Below are 14,858 nucleotides of genomic sequence, written 5' to 3'. Positions count from 1 at the left end.
AACGTACGGAAATAGTCCTGTGCTTTCCTAGCTGGCTTCCCTTCTTCTACCCTCTTAAACTTAAACTCATCCAAATCTCGGTTGCTAGTATCCTAATTTGCAGCTGTCCTGTTTGCCCCAACGTCCCTCTGCCCACTGACTTGCATTGGCTCCTGGTCCACCAGTGGTTAAAATTTTAATATTTTCAACCTTGTATTCAAATCTTTTCCTGGCCTTGACTTTCCTATCTTTGCAATCTCTTTGAGCCCTACAATCCTTTTATAACCTTCTCCAACTGTGGCTTCTTGTGCATATCCCACTTCCTTCACACCATTAATGGCAACCATGGGCCTTAAGTGCTCCAACTCGCCTCCAAAACCTCTGACTCCCTTTTTTTATAACTTTACTTCAAACCTACCTCTTTGATTAAGTTGTTGGTTACTTTTCCTAATGCCTCTTCCATTAGCTATTTGAAAACTTTTGTCACAAAGGTGCAATATTATTCCTAATTCTTACCTCTTAGATTTGCTTTCTAATAAAGGTCTTTGCAGGATAAATTAGATTCGGGATCACTGACTTGCAACCATCAAATGCATTATTATTTATTATATTGGGTTGCCCAGAGCATACAAGAAAATTTCAAATAGATTTAGATTTGAATGCAGGCCCAAAGAAGTGAAAGGTTTGTTTCTAATCTACTGTTCAGACGAGTCTTTCAATTTTGTGCGTCTCCGCTGTAGTTAGTAATAAATGGTGTGGAATCTGTCATTTGACCTGGTTAATACTGTGAACAATTATAATATAGCATTATATTCTGACCTGATAATGAAGGTTGCTTTCATCACTGTCATTTTATATTAGTTTTGTGAAGTTATAGATTTACAATGTCATTCAATAATTTTTTGTTAAAGTACAAGTATTAATTTTGGGTTCATAACAGTTGGGATGTTTTGTTTGTAGAGTCATAATGCTTCAACGCACTTCAAAGGCTTTGCTGTTGCTACTAATTTTTATTGAGGGAAAATTTAAGTGTTGCACCTTGGGAAAGGATTGAATATTCAAGTTACTGAGTGAAGATGACCAACTTGTGTCAAAAGTAATTGAACTGTGTCTAACGGTGATTCAATCCAAATGTTTTGTGAAATTTTCCATTTGTATAACAATCTTTTTAAATACAGGTAAAAATTCATTGTAAGTTTAATTTGAAAAATATGCACTTCGACCTTGTCATTATGCATTGTAGCTTTCAAAGAAGTCAGCATTCATTTTTCAGTAGATTAGCCAACAGTGTTTGGCAAGAAGCCTACTGATCAGTCTTTAACAAGTACAGTGGTAGCTGTGGAAATTTATTGTGTTGCAATTATTTCTAAAAAAAAATTTTTGTTTTCTCTGCTTTAGGCGTTCAGCTAAGCGTCTGTGGAAACGAGCAAAGTAAGCTCCAATTTCATGGTACTATATTCTGAAACTTGCTTCTGACTCATAACTGGGTAGTGGGTATCTGTACTGCCATTCCAACTAACAGCCTGTGGATCTTTGGTCTCGCAAATACTACTTCTTTTCTGGGATGCAAATATTTTAGCACTCTTCTGCAGTGTGCTGGCATACATAGAGATTGTTAGAACTTCAGTACAAAGTACAAGTTCTGTCAGTGTCTTCCTGACATGCATTTATGTGAAATTGTGTACCAGTAACCATCAGAACTTTTGTTGGATTCTTGGCAGATGGAGATTATTAGCATTTACTTTATTTCTGAAATGCTGTGTAATTTTCAGTGTTTATTAGGGCTGAAACAAAGACTATTTTTTTGTAACAGTAGAACTGTAGAATTATTCCATACAAGATCTGTTGTTGGAAGATTTCTGTGGTTTTCAAGTCTGATCATTCAACTATACAATTATCAATGCCCCGACATAATTCATTTATTTCACTTTAGAATTATCACTAATAATTGATTGGAATGTAAAACACAAGTGCTACTTTTAATGAGTCTGTGGCTGGCCTATACATGATGTGGAGATGCTGGCGTTGGACTGGGGTAAACACAGTAAGAAGTTTAACAACACCAGGTTAAAGTCCAACAGGTTTATTTGGTAGCAAAAGCCACACCTGAAGAAGGGGCTTGGAGCTCTGAAAGCTTGTGTGGCTTTTGCTACCAAATAAACCTGTTGGACTTTAACCTGGTGTTGTTAAACTTCTTACTGGCCTATACAGTCAGACCTGTAACAGGAGTTTTCCAGGAAATGAGGAAGGCAGAAATTAATGCTGTGATTACAACTTTAAACAAGTAGACCAAGGATTTACTCCAAATTAACATTGAGATATTTAACCTCAGCACAATTACCTGGCTTAAAAGATCATGAAATTTAGGGTGTGGCTGCAATGACAATATGCCCAAATCTATCAAACTGACCATGCACCCCCTGCTAAAATTCTTCCCCATTGTTTTTTTTTAACAGGGTGTTTGGGAGGCCGAGGGGAGATAGGATTGGTGGTGCGGTACTGGTCTTCTAACATTGTGACCAAATGTTTCTCTGAATTTTTTAAACTTCTCATTGAGACTTGTACAGCATTCTGTTCATTTTAATATGATTTTTATTATATATAATAGTCACATTGAAAATCTTCCTCAATAGATGGCTAAATGAGCTGAATGTTAGGGGAAGTTGCTTAGATTCTCTTTTGTTGGAGATGGTCATTAGTTAGGCACTTGTATGGCATGAAAGTTACTTGCCACTTATATCTTGATGAATGAAGCAGCCAGGACAAGGTAGATGAACTGACGGCGCAAATCGAGTTAAATGGACATGATCACTTTGCCATTATGGAGACATGGTTAAAAGGAGATCAAAACTGGGAACTTAATATCCAGGGATATTTGACCTTTTGGAAAGACAGGAAGGGAAAGGTGGTGGCGTAGCACTGTTAATAAGCGATTAAATGAGGTCAGTTGTGAGAGACAATCTAGGTGTGGATGACGTACAGGTTAAAAAAAAGCAAGGGAAAGAAGACATTTGTAAGAGTGTATAGACTCCCAAACAGTAGCTACACTGTAGAAAATGGTATATAAATCAGCAAATAATAGGAGTGTGTAAAAAGAATAGAGCAATAATTATGGGTGACTTTAATCTTGTTGATTGGGTTAATCAAGTTGGAAAGGGTAGCTATGACAAATTCATAGTGCATTAGGGATAGTTTCGTAGAGCAATATGTCATGGAGCCAACCAAGGTTCAGGGTTTCATGGATCTGGTAATGGGTAATGAGGCAGGTTTAATAAATGACCTCAGTAAAAGATCCGCTAGGCAGTAGTAATCATAATATGATAGAATTCAATATTCATTTTGAGGTGAGGAATTTGGGTCTGAAACAACTGTGTTTAACTTAACTAAAGGGAATTACAATGAAATGAGGATAGAGTTAGCTAAAGTGGACTGGGCGGATAGATTAGAAGGAAAGGCAGTAAGCAAGCAGTGGTAGGCATTTAAGGAGGTAATTCATGATTCTCAGCAAAAATATGTTTCAGTCAGGAGGAAAGATTCTGAGAGGGGGATAAACCAATCATGGCTAACCAAGGAAGTTAAGGAGAGCATTATGTTGAAAGAAGAAGCACGTGTGGAGGCAAAAGCCAGTGATAGTCCCGAAGACTGGAATAAATTCAGAATCCAGCAAAGAAGGACTAAAAAGATAATATAGAATGCACTACGAAGGCAAACTAGCGATGCATATTAAAAACTGACAAGCCAAATATATCAAGGGAAGAAGAGGTTAAAGTGAACATAGAACAGTACAGCACAGAACAGGCCCTTCGGCCCACGATGTTGTGCCGAGCTTTATCTGAAACCAAGATCAAGCTATTCCACTCCCTATCATCCTGGTGTGCTCCATGTGCCTATCCAATAACCGCTTAAATGTTCCTAAAGTGTCTGACTCCACTATCGCTGCAGGCAGTCCATTCCACACCCCAACCACTCTCTGCGTAAAGAACCTACCTCTGATATCCTTCCTATATCTCCCACCATGAACCCTATAGTTATGCCCCCTTGTAATAGCTCCATCCACCCGAGGTGGATGGAGCTATTAGGCTCCTTGGAAATGAATCTGGGGAGATAGTTATGGGGAATAAGGAAATGGCAGAAGAGTTAAACAGATACCTTGCATCAGTCTTTGTGGTGGAAGATACTTCGCACATCCCTTTAATACAGGGGAGGAATTAAGTACCATCACTAGAGCAATAGTATTAGACTAATGGTGTAAAGGCAGTTAAGTCCCCTGGCCCTGAAGGCTTGCATCCTAGGATCCTAAAAAGTAGCTACAGAGATGGTGGATGCATTAGTTGTAATTTTCCAAAATCCTTGGATTCTGGAGAAGTACCAGAGGATTGGAAAATGTGACACCCCTATTCAAAAAGGGAGGGAGGCAAAAATCAGGTAACTATAGCCGATTAGCCTAACGCCTATTGTTGGAAAAATGTTAGAATCAGTTATTAAGGAAGTAATAGCACATTTGGAAAATCCTAATCTAATCAAGCAGTGTTAGGGAAAATCGTGTCTGATCGATTTATTAGAGTTTTTTTGAGGAAGTCTTAACCAGAGTGGATAGAGGGGAACCAGTAGATGGGTTGTATTTGGACGCCCAGAAGGTATTCAACAAGGTACCTCACAAAAGGTTAAGTCATAAAATAAGAGCCCATGGTGTTGGAGGTAGTATATTGGCATGGATAGAGAATTGGCTAATGGGCAGGAAACAGAGTGGGAATAAGAGCTCTTTTTCAGGTTGGTGACATGTAACCAGTGGTGTTTCACAGGAATCAGTGCTGGGACCGCAACTGTTTATATATTAATGATTTGGAGGAAGGAAGTGAATGTACTGTTGTCAAATTTGCTCAATAATAGGTGGAAAGGTAAGTTGCGAGAGCAGTTTACAAAAAGATATTGATAGTCAGTGGGCAAAAAAGTTGACAAATGGAGTATAACGTGTGAACGTGGCACGGTAGCACAGTGGTTAGCACTGCTGCTTCACAGCTCCAGGGTCCCGGGTTCGATTCCCGGCTCGGGTCACTGTCTGTGTGGAGTTTGCACATTCTCCTCGTGTCTGCGTGGGTTTCCTCCGGGTGCTCCGGTTTCCTCCCACAGTCCAAAGATGTGCGGGTTAGGTTGATTGGCCAGGTTAAAAATTGCCCCTTAGAGTCCTGGGATGTGTAGGTTAGAGGGTTAGTGGGTAAATATGTGGGGGTAGGGCCTGGGTGGGATTGTGGTCGGTGCAGACTCGATGGGCCGAATGGCCTCCTTCTGCACTGTAGGGTTTCTATGATTTCTATGAAAATGTGAAGTTGTTCGCTTTGGAAGGGAGAACAAAAGAACAGAAATATTTAAATGGATAAAAGCTGCAGAAAACTACAACACAAAGGGACTTGGGGGTATTTGTGCATGAAACACAGAAAGCTAGCACACAGGTGCAGCAAGTAATCAGCAAATAATCGTATAACTCCAACCAAAGTTTTCCTCCTGATCCCCAAATTTGCCAGGACTCCTTGATGTTGCACTCAGTCAAGTGCTGCCTTAGTCATTCTCAACTGCTCTCTTCAAATTCAGCTCTTTTGTCCAGGTTTGGACCAGGGCTGCATTCAAGTTAGGAGCCAAGTGGCTCTGGTGGAATCTATCTGAGCATCAGTGAGCAAGTTCTTGCTATGTAAGGGCCACCTGATAGCACTGTCACTGACACCTTACAAAATTTTTCTATCCCATTTAGCATGGTGGTAGTGCTATACAATGCGATGGAAGGTATGCTCAGCCTGAAGGTGAGGTTTTGTCTTTGCAAGGACTATGAAGTCGTCATTCCTACCTACGCTTGTTATGGATAGATGCACCTGTGACAGGTTGATTAGTGAGGACAAGGTGTAGTGGCTTTTTCCCCCTTGTTAGTTTCTTCACGTGCCCAGTCAGGACTTCACCTAATGGATGCCCGGTCTTGAGTGCTAGATCTGGTCGAAGTCTATCCCGTTTAGCACCAGATGGTGGTTTTCTTGCCCATGTTGGGACCTTATGTCATGGAACCCCTACAGTGCAAATGGAGGCCATTTAGCCCATTGAGTCTGCACTAACTCTCTAATAGCATAGCTTACCCGGGCCCCCCCTCCCACCCTATTCCCGTAACTCCATACATTTCCCAGGGTAATGATCTAACCTACACACCTTGGGACGCTAACAGGCAATTTAGCATGAGCAATCCACCTAACCTGCACATCTTTGGATTGTGGGAGGAAACCGATGCACCCAGAGGAAACCCACACAGATAACGGGGAGAATGTGCAAACTCCATACAGTCACCTGAGGCAACTGTGCTAACCACTGTCATGAAACTTCATGGGATCCGCAGTTAGCCAGTTGGTGATTTTCTTGCCCATGTTTGGGCCTGATATAATGAGACTTCACGTGATCCAATGTTGAGGACTCCCAGGGCAACTCCCTCCTGACTTATACCACTGTGCCTCTGCTGGGTCTGACTTGCTGACAGACCAGATATACCCAGGATGATGATGGTGGTTTCAAGGACATTTTTTGTATGCTATATTTCTGAGTATGACTGCATCAGGCTGTTGCTTGACCAGTTTGTGGGACAGTCAACCAACTTGGGCACAAGCCATAGTAAGGAAACTTCTGCAAGATTGATGGGGCAGGGTATGTGATTGTCATTTCCAATGTCAGTTCCAAGTGGTGGTTGGCTTAGTTTTTTCCTGGACATTGGCAAAATTGCTGTGGCATTGGGTGTGTTTTTGCATCTAATGCCTTATTCCTTGGGAGGAAACTCCAGACCAGAGTTTTTGCTGATCGAAAAAAAGCTTGCGCAGTGCCGCCCCCCTCAGCTCCACATGCATCACTGTACATCAACATGGCAATACTTCTAATGTTAGAGCTGTTCTTAAATTACATCTTAGAAATTTTGCATGCATTATTATTAGTGAAAGTACTGTGTAATTGAACACAACTTTAAATGAGGTCAGCTCACAGCTGCAACATTTACTTCTGGCTCCTTTAGTCCCATTGTTATTTGTGAGATGGGCTAGCAATTTTTAAAAATATATATTAATTTCACTAAGCCACATAAATTGTAACCAGCATATTACTGTTGGCTTGCAAAGTAATAGGAAACTGACAGCTGAAATCCTGCCTTTCCTATTATTGAACAATATCCTATTGACTGAAATAATTACTTGGCTTCACCCTAAGCTTATGTTTACAAGGAGAGTTGTTTAAAAATTTGAAACATTGTTCATCTACCATAGAAGTGTGTTTTCAGAAATGTGGATTGGTTTAGACTTGGAACATTATTTATATAAATAAAATGATAATAGCTGGTGAAGCTTTTATATTTCCAGCTCTTTTTTTCCCCCTTGCCTTTCTTTCCCTAAGTGAAGCTAGGTTTGAAAGATTGTGCTCTGGTAACGATGACTCGGGGCTAGCTAAGAGTATGCAAATGCTGGCTTCTGTACAGCCTCAACTTCAATAGCAGTTCTTTGTGAATCACTGGCAAATGTGTGAGAGGGACATCTTTGCAGGATACTGATTGGTGGCTTGCAATCAACATTTCTTTTCTGAATGTGTTCTTTTATTGCGTTAAATTTGGCCTGCACTGAATTTGCCATTTTGGACAACTTGTGTTATGTCTAAGATAAAAGCAAAATATCGTGGATGCTGGAATCTGAAACAAAACAGAAAATGCTGGAAAGTCTCAGCAGGTCTGACAGCATCTGAGGGGAGAGAATAGAGCCAACGTTTCAAGTCTAGATGACGCTTCATCAGAGCTGGCTCTGAGGGTCCCCAAATGAAGGGTCATCTAGACTCAACATTGGCTCTGTTCTCTCCCCACCGATGCTGTCAGACCTGCTGAGATTTTCCAACATTTTCTGTTTTTGTGTTATGTCTGTATAAAATGTTGTAACTTCTAAACTGGTAGTTGCTTCAGGGGAAATATTTAATCTGTAGTAATTTCTCCAGCGATCTTTAACTCAAATTTTGTTTGAGCTGAATGTTATGCCTGGCCAATGGATTACAGCAATTCACCAAAAAGAAATTGGTTAAACATTCAGACCACTGATTAAAACTTAACGTTTAAAGAAAATTTGCCTGGCTAAAATGTATTAACTGTAATGTGGTTCATAATATCATGAGTTGGACAAAAGTTTAAGTGAGTTCTTTCCCTTGTAGAACTTGGGTTCTTGTTTACCAACTCTGGCCATCACATTGTCGTCAGTACAGTTCCTAACTGTCACTGGCCTGTGTTTTTTCCTGAATGTTATGATTCAAAAGATGGGTGATTGTGAACCATAAGTGATTCTTGGTGGTCGTAAACAGCATTTGTGATGTTTGCATTTAGTTTTTTTACATCAAGTTTATTTAAATCCAATAGAAACAAAATTTGTAATGATTTAAATGTCTTGAAATTAAACAAACATTTCTAATTTAATGAATGCATGCTGAATTTGACATGTTAACTTATTTTGACTGATCTATGTTTTGATTGCAGATAGCTGTTTAATGGTGATTAATTGATTTCTTTCACACTCAAAGAATGTAAGATCATAAATTGGGGAAGGAGTAGGCCATTTAGCTCCTCAAGCCTGCTCCACCATGCTATCCGATCATGACTGATTTGATTGTGACCTTGACTCCACTTACTTGCCTGCCCCAAATAACCCTTGCAGATCAAAAATCTTGTCTGACTCAGCCTTGAATCATTGCTCACTGAGGTAGAGAAGTCCAAAGGTTGACAGTTTTTTGAGGGAAGAAATTTCTCTCTGTCGTCATCTTAAATGAGAGACCCTTTTTGCTGAAACTGTGCCCCCAGTTCTAAATTCTCCCACAAGAGAAAATTGACTTTGAAAGTTTAGGGTGTTTTTAAAGAAGCTTTCTATGTTGCAGTGTTAGTTTAAACTGGCTTCTGCTACATGACTTTGATTTTAAAAGAAAAATACAGAAGTCTCTAATTTTTTGCAAAAATTGGATTCATCGCTTTTCTCCCAAGACTTTTCATACTGTTTGTCATGTTCTTTTAGTAAGCCCACTTGGAAGGGCTTTGAAAATGAGCTGAATTGAGTATTAACGTTTTCTATTAATTGAGAACATTTTACTATATTGTACCTGGTCTAATGCAATATGTCTCAGATTGTTAAACTGCAAGTTCTATTCCAGTTAATTTTGCTCATGTTCTGAAGGCTTATTCCAGGTTCAGGCTGATGAGGCAGGTCTCTATGCCCCTGTCCCCCACATATCCTTGAGGAGTGCAAGGCAATTAGAGATCATCTTGCCGGCTACAGCACAGATCCAGTCAGGGTGGATCACTAACTTGAGACCGGCTTGATTCAATTGACAAGAACCTCAGACAGAATTTTGTAGTCCATAGGTTGCCAATTTCTGATTCGCTGCCCCCCACTACCACTTGTAGATGAGCACGGTGATGCCTTTCTGCGTAGGTTTTGACATGCTGCCAGGCGGAAGCATACTCTCATATGCTTCCAGCAGATTTTGGCTGATCCAGTCCCACTGAGTTGCATGCAACTTCACTGGTAAACCATCGCTTCCGGAAGTTTTATTCCTCTCGAAGGACTTGGCCTTTGTCAGATCGTCCAGAGTTGGGTTTGTCCAGACTCTCCTATGTTTTGTCATCTAAAAAAATGGCGCTCTGAGGCAGCAGTGCCACCATGCCGGGGAAAGAGAGGAAAGGTGGGACAGGCAAAGGCGGAGCTCCCTGGATGGGAAAAGAGAAAGTTTGAGTAGAGAAAGGTCGTATGACAGGTGTCAGGTTGATCATATAAATCAGAACCAGGCTGAACATAAAAATGCAGAGGGGAGAGTGAGGAAGGCAATTATAAATAGAATCATAGAATCTTACAGTGCCGAAGGAGGCCATTCGGCCCATCGAGTCTGCACCGACCACAATCCCACCCAGACCCTATCCCCATAACTCCAAGTATTTACCCTAGCTAGTCCCCCTAACACTAAGTATGAGAAGATACTGGCCGCTAACATAAAATTCAAAAGTCTTCTATAGTAAACAGGAGTTAAAGAAGCATTTGATCAGGGACCTTTTAAGAGCTTGGAACTTTCTCCCTGATAGGACAATGGGTGTGCCTACATCACATGGAGTGCAATGGTCGGTCACACCCATATCCTGTGAAAGAACAAAAAAATTAAAGGAAATTTACATATGAATGCAGTGATGGGGAGGGGGGGGGGGGAGAGAACATGTCTAAGGTATTAAATGGCTACTTTGTAGCTGTCTTTACCAAGCAAGAAACTGCCACCAAAGTTATAGTGAATATGGAGGTGGCTGAGACACTGGGCTAAAAATTGAGAAAGAGGGCATGTTAATTTGCTGATTATACATGATAAGTCACCAGGACTAGATGAGGTGCATCTGAGGATACTGAGGGAGGTAAGGGTGGAAATTGCAGAGGCAATGACCATAATCTTCCTCAGATAGAGGCTGGTGCCAGAGGACTGGAGAATTGCAAATGTCACGTCTTGTTGAAGTTGTACAAGACATTGGTACGGGCACACTTGGAACACTGTACAGCTCTGGTCACCCTATTATAGAAAGAATATTATTAAACTAGAAAGAGTGCAGAAAAGATTTACTAGGATGCTACTGGGATTTGATGGTTTGAGTTATAGGGAGAGGCTGGATATATTGGGACTTTTTTCCCTGGAGCGTAGAAGGCTTAGGGGTGATCTTATAGAGATCTGTAAAATAATGAGGGGCATAGATCAGCTAGATAGTCAATATCTTTTCCCAAAGGTAGGGCCTAGGTTAAAGGTGAGAGATACAAAAGTGTCCAGAGGGGCAATTGTTTCACACACAGGGTAGTGAGTGTCTGGAACGAGCTGCCAGAGGCAGTAGTAGAGGCGGGTACGATTTTGTCTTTTAAAAAGCATTTAGATAGTTACATAGGTACGATGGGTATAGAGGGATATGGGCCAAATGCGGGCAATTGGGACTAGCTTAGGGATTTTTTTTTAAAAAAAGGGCGGCATGGACAAGTTGGGCCGAAGGGCCTGTTTCCATGCTGCAAACCTCTATGACTCTATGACTCTATGACTCTAAAACCTCCGTGATCAAGGACAAGAATGTCTGGGAGGCTGTGCTGTCTGTGATCTTAACATCGTACAGTCCAGCATAAAAGGATGCTGATCCTTCAGAAGTCAGGTTGCAATGAAGCTACTGAGCCGTCGTCTTCCTTCAGGCCTCTAATCACAGAGCTCTTTTGGAAGAAGAAACAAATACTATCCTCCTGCTCCATTGAGCAGACTTTTGTCCAGAAGATGATCTTGGAGGCCTCAGCAGCAAAGTGTAAGGCCTGTTGACTCTTCACCCTTTGGAGATCCTTCTTTACCTCCACCTTAGAGCAGGAGCAGATTCTGAATTTTTTTTTTAGAATTTGGGAAATTCCGAGTTGAAGAAGTTGCCTTTGCAGCAGAATACCAAGGCTGAATGAATGGCAATCATTTCTCCTCCTGACCAGATGAATGGCTGATCATAAATGTCCAACCAGTAGTGTAATTTTGTGACTTATTTTGGTTCCAGGATGGCACTTGGGCTTGCCTGAAGTTGCAGCTCCCACTTTACAATGGAGCTGTTGCAGAAGATAACCTATTAATGATACCATGGTCTAACCAAGGAAGACTTGATTTAGAACCGTTCCCAGCAACTGAGAGAATTGGTGTTTCTTTTCTAATAGAATTGTGGCCAGTGCATTTGTTCTTTTATAAAATCAACTTCTGGAACTGAAGTATTTATAATATATACATTGTTAGTCTTGCCTGTCCCTTTAATAATGGCATATCCCAAATAGATTGGGATTAATTCGTGTATAATTCAAGTATGCAAAATTTAGATTTCATTGGATTGAAAAAATACAATGAAGTAATTTCATTTCAACCTGGTATTTTCAGTGTAATTTCACAGCATCAACTTTTGCTCACAGTAAGCATTCAAATGTTGTTGCCAGCTTGGCATTCTGCAGTTTTCAGTTTAATGTAGCCACTGATAAATTACAACAGTGGCTGTTTAGTTTCAGCTCAGCATTCAGGTAAAATTTAAAGGTAAAAATACAAGTACTGTCATTAGATGTCTGCAGTAAACTGCGTGTGTAGTCCCATAATATAATGGCAGTGATTACATTATAATTATGGGTGTGGTAGCATCATGGTTAAATTACTGGGAATTTAGAAGCCTAGGCTAATCCAAAGATGAGGGGTCAAATCCCACCATGGTAAATGGTGAATTTACTTAGTTTCTTAGGAGAACAAAAAGCTCCTGGTCTCCATGTAATAACCAGATTGTGGTTAAAAACCCACCTTATTTACTAGTGCCCTTTGGGGAAGGAATTTGGCCATTTATATATATATATTTATTTATATTTTTATATATATATATTTATTTATATTTATATATATTTATGTGTGTGTGACTTCATACCCACTGTAATGTGATTGATCCTGATCTTTTTAAGAATTCATTCATGAGATACGAACATCACTAGCAAGACCAGCATTTATTACACATCCCTAATTACCTTTGCAAAACTGCACTGAAATGGCCAAGCCAGCCACTCAGCTGTATTGAAACCAGCACAGGAAAAGCTTTAATGGACTGTAGTGGTTCAAGAAGGCTGACTTCTCAAGGGCAATGTGGGATGGATAAGAAATGCTGGCCTTAACTATGCGGTTAGAATAAATTTGAAAAAATCCAGTTTTGGCTGTACACTGCCACTCAAACTCAGACACAAAACCTGTGCTGTGCTGCTAGTTCAGTAACAAACCCATATGTCTTGTTTGATCAATTTGAAATGATGAAATGAAATGTCAATGTGTAACACGACTTGTTTCTCAAGTGGCAAAATAAACATGTTCCTCAAAGTGGAAAGGGTCATGTATGTGTTTTCTTTTTGTGAGATGTAGTAAATATGTATAAACATGTAGGGAAAATGTAACTCATTCCTACATTTGGAAAGATGGTGGAAAATCTTCATATTTATTCATTTGAAACCGGCCCCATTTCCCCAAGCAAATAGAATCTTGCTATGGCCAGCATTTTGGGAACCAATAACCATGGTGTTGGCTCAGGAAATGGACCATACATATTAGACATTTCCGAATTCACTTTCTAATCTGTGCACAGTTAACTAAGCTCAGCTGGGGTAACAAAATTAACGCTACAATCAATCTATGTGCTCTTGGTAAGGGAAGAGAAAATTCATTGGAGTTCCCATCCCTGATCGCTATCTGGTGAATTCTATTTGGTGTTGGATGATGAGACAGTTAAGCTCAGCTGCTTCCCTCCAGCTCTCATCTGCTTTGAAAATCTGTTTGCTAAGTTATAATTGTCTTACAAAGTATAGAGTGATGTTGTTTTGCAATCCCAGAATCTTGTGCAAAATCTGTCATGAGACAATTGTTGCTGAAGTTTATCACAGAGAAGGCAGCAGTAGAGCAAAGTTGTGTCCCTAAGCATGCCAAGTTTAATTCTGTTCTTAAAAAAAGCCGTCCTCCTTTTCCTCCCATTGATGTAGCACGTCACATTATAAGCATAATACTTGAATTCATTACAATTGTAAAATTGAATAGATCTATGTGTTGAGCAAAGGTACAGTATCTAGGACCTAGTGGATGGTATGATTTAATACAATATCTTTTCTGCTTTCTTATTTCTCACCTTTCTTTTAAACAGTTAAACGCAAAGCATTGAAGTTGAATTTTGCCAACCCAGCCATCAAGACAACAGCAAGGCTTCCATTAAATCCAACAGGAGGAGTTCATTTTCAGAACCCACACATGTGAGTTAAGTCTTCTAGCTTTACAATTTAAAACATCCATTAAGATTGGTAATGTTTGCATCCAACAAATACTGGAGCATTCTTTTGTTACCCTTTTTTTTATAGCCAGCAGAGATGATGGGTCTGTTACCGGTCCCCTTTAGCATTTTCTCTGTTCAGTGATTCATATCTCTCAACCTGAGAATCCTTGCTCTTATTGATTTAGGTGCCTTACTTTTCACCCAGTGCTTTGCTTGATGACTAGACGAAAATCAGCACTTGGTACTGTGGGGATGCCATAACTGAGATTTGAGTGCTTCAGATTATTTTTTATTTGCTGGAGCACTGCTGAATAATATTCTGTAGAGATCAATGTGTTAATTAGTCGTCAAAGTTATTGCAACTGAAAATCATGGCACCAACTGTTGTTTATAATTTAGAATTCTGTGAAAATATTGATTAGTTTCAACTTCCTATTTTATTACATGTTGTATGGTATTACAGATTTCCATTTGCATGTGTTTTATTTTGTAATATGCAGTAAATATAGGATGAAAAAGCTTTTCAGAAACATCAACATTTGTCGATTGAAACATGGAGCAACAGCTGATAGTTGACTGGTAGAGTTCTATCAGACATCAAGTCCCATTAGTGGGAGACAAACTCCCTTTGTAGTGATACTTTTGAGACTGTACAAATAATAGATAATGCCATCTTATCCTGTGGTTATTTCATTATTTTTCAGTTAATATCTTTGTTTTCATGGCCTACTCTCTTTCCTGGAACATGTCACTAGCCTAAAGCTAGAATGCTATGTCTGCCTCATTGCATCTGAGATGCTACTAAGTCTAAGTAATATCTTGCATGTATACCTGTTTTTAAGAATGGAACAAAATTTCTAATAAACAGTACAGTTTTTTGTTCTAAATGGTTCAGTACTTCACTTAACCTTAAGGTCCGAATTGAAGCTCTGGTTTGTTCCAATTTATTCTGTGGACTTTACTAGTGGTGGTGAGACTTGAGTTCTGAGGAAGCAGACAGTCCTTTCTGATAGAAGTGCAGTTCCTGCCA

The 14,858-nt window shown here is 39.9% G+C and overlaps 1 protein-coding gene across 2 annotated transcripts in view; it reads left to right on the top strand.

The window, feature by feature from the left end:
* The window catches only part of map2k4a (mitogen-activated protein kinase kinase 4a), a 179,693-nt gene that overhangs the window by 61,840 nt on the left and 102,995 nt on the right, over positions 1 to 14,858 (top strand). The window contains exons 3-4 of one of the 2 annotated variants that reach the window (XM_078225404.1): positions 1,378 to 1,410; positions 13,703 to 13,808. In XM_078225404.1, the coding sequence (XP_078081530.1) occupies positions 1,378 to 1,410; positions 13,703 to 13,808 (139 nt within the window). The remainder of the gene's footprint in view (positions 1 to 1,377; positions 1,411 to 13,702; positions 13,809 to 14,858) is intronic. The other variant, XM_078225405.1, reaches the window with a different exon arrangement.

The sequence above is a fragment of the Mustelus asterias genome, chromosome 12 (assembly GCF_964213995.1).
Source record: "Mustelus asterias chromosome 12, sMusAst1.hap1.1, whole genome shotgun sequence".
Taxonomy (NCBI): Eukaryota; Metazoa; Chordata; class Chondrichthyes; order Carcharhiniformes; family Triakidae; genus Mustelus; species Mustelus asterias.
This window is presented reverse-complemented; position numbering and strand designations above follow the sequence as displayed.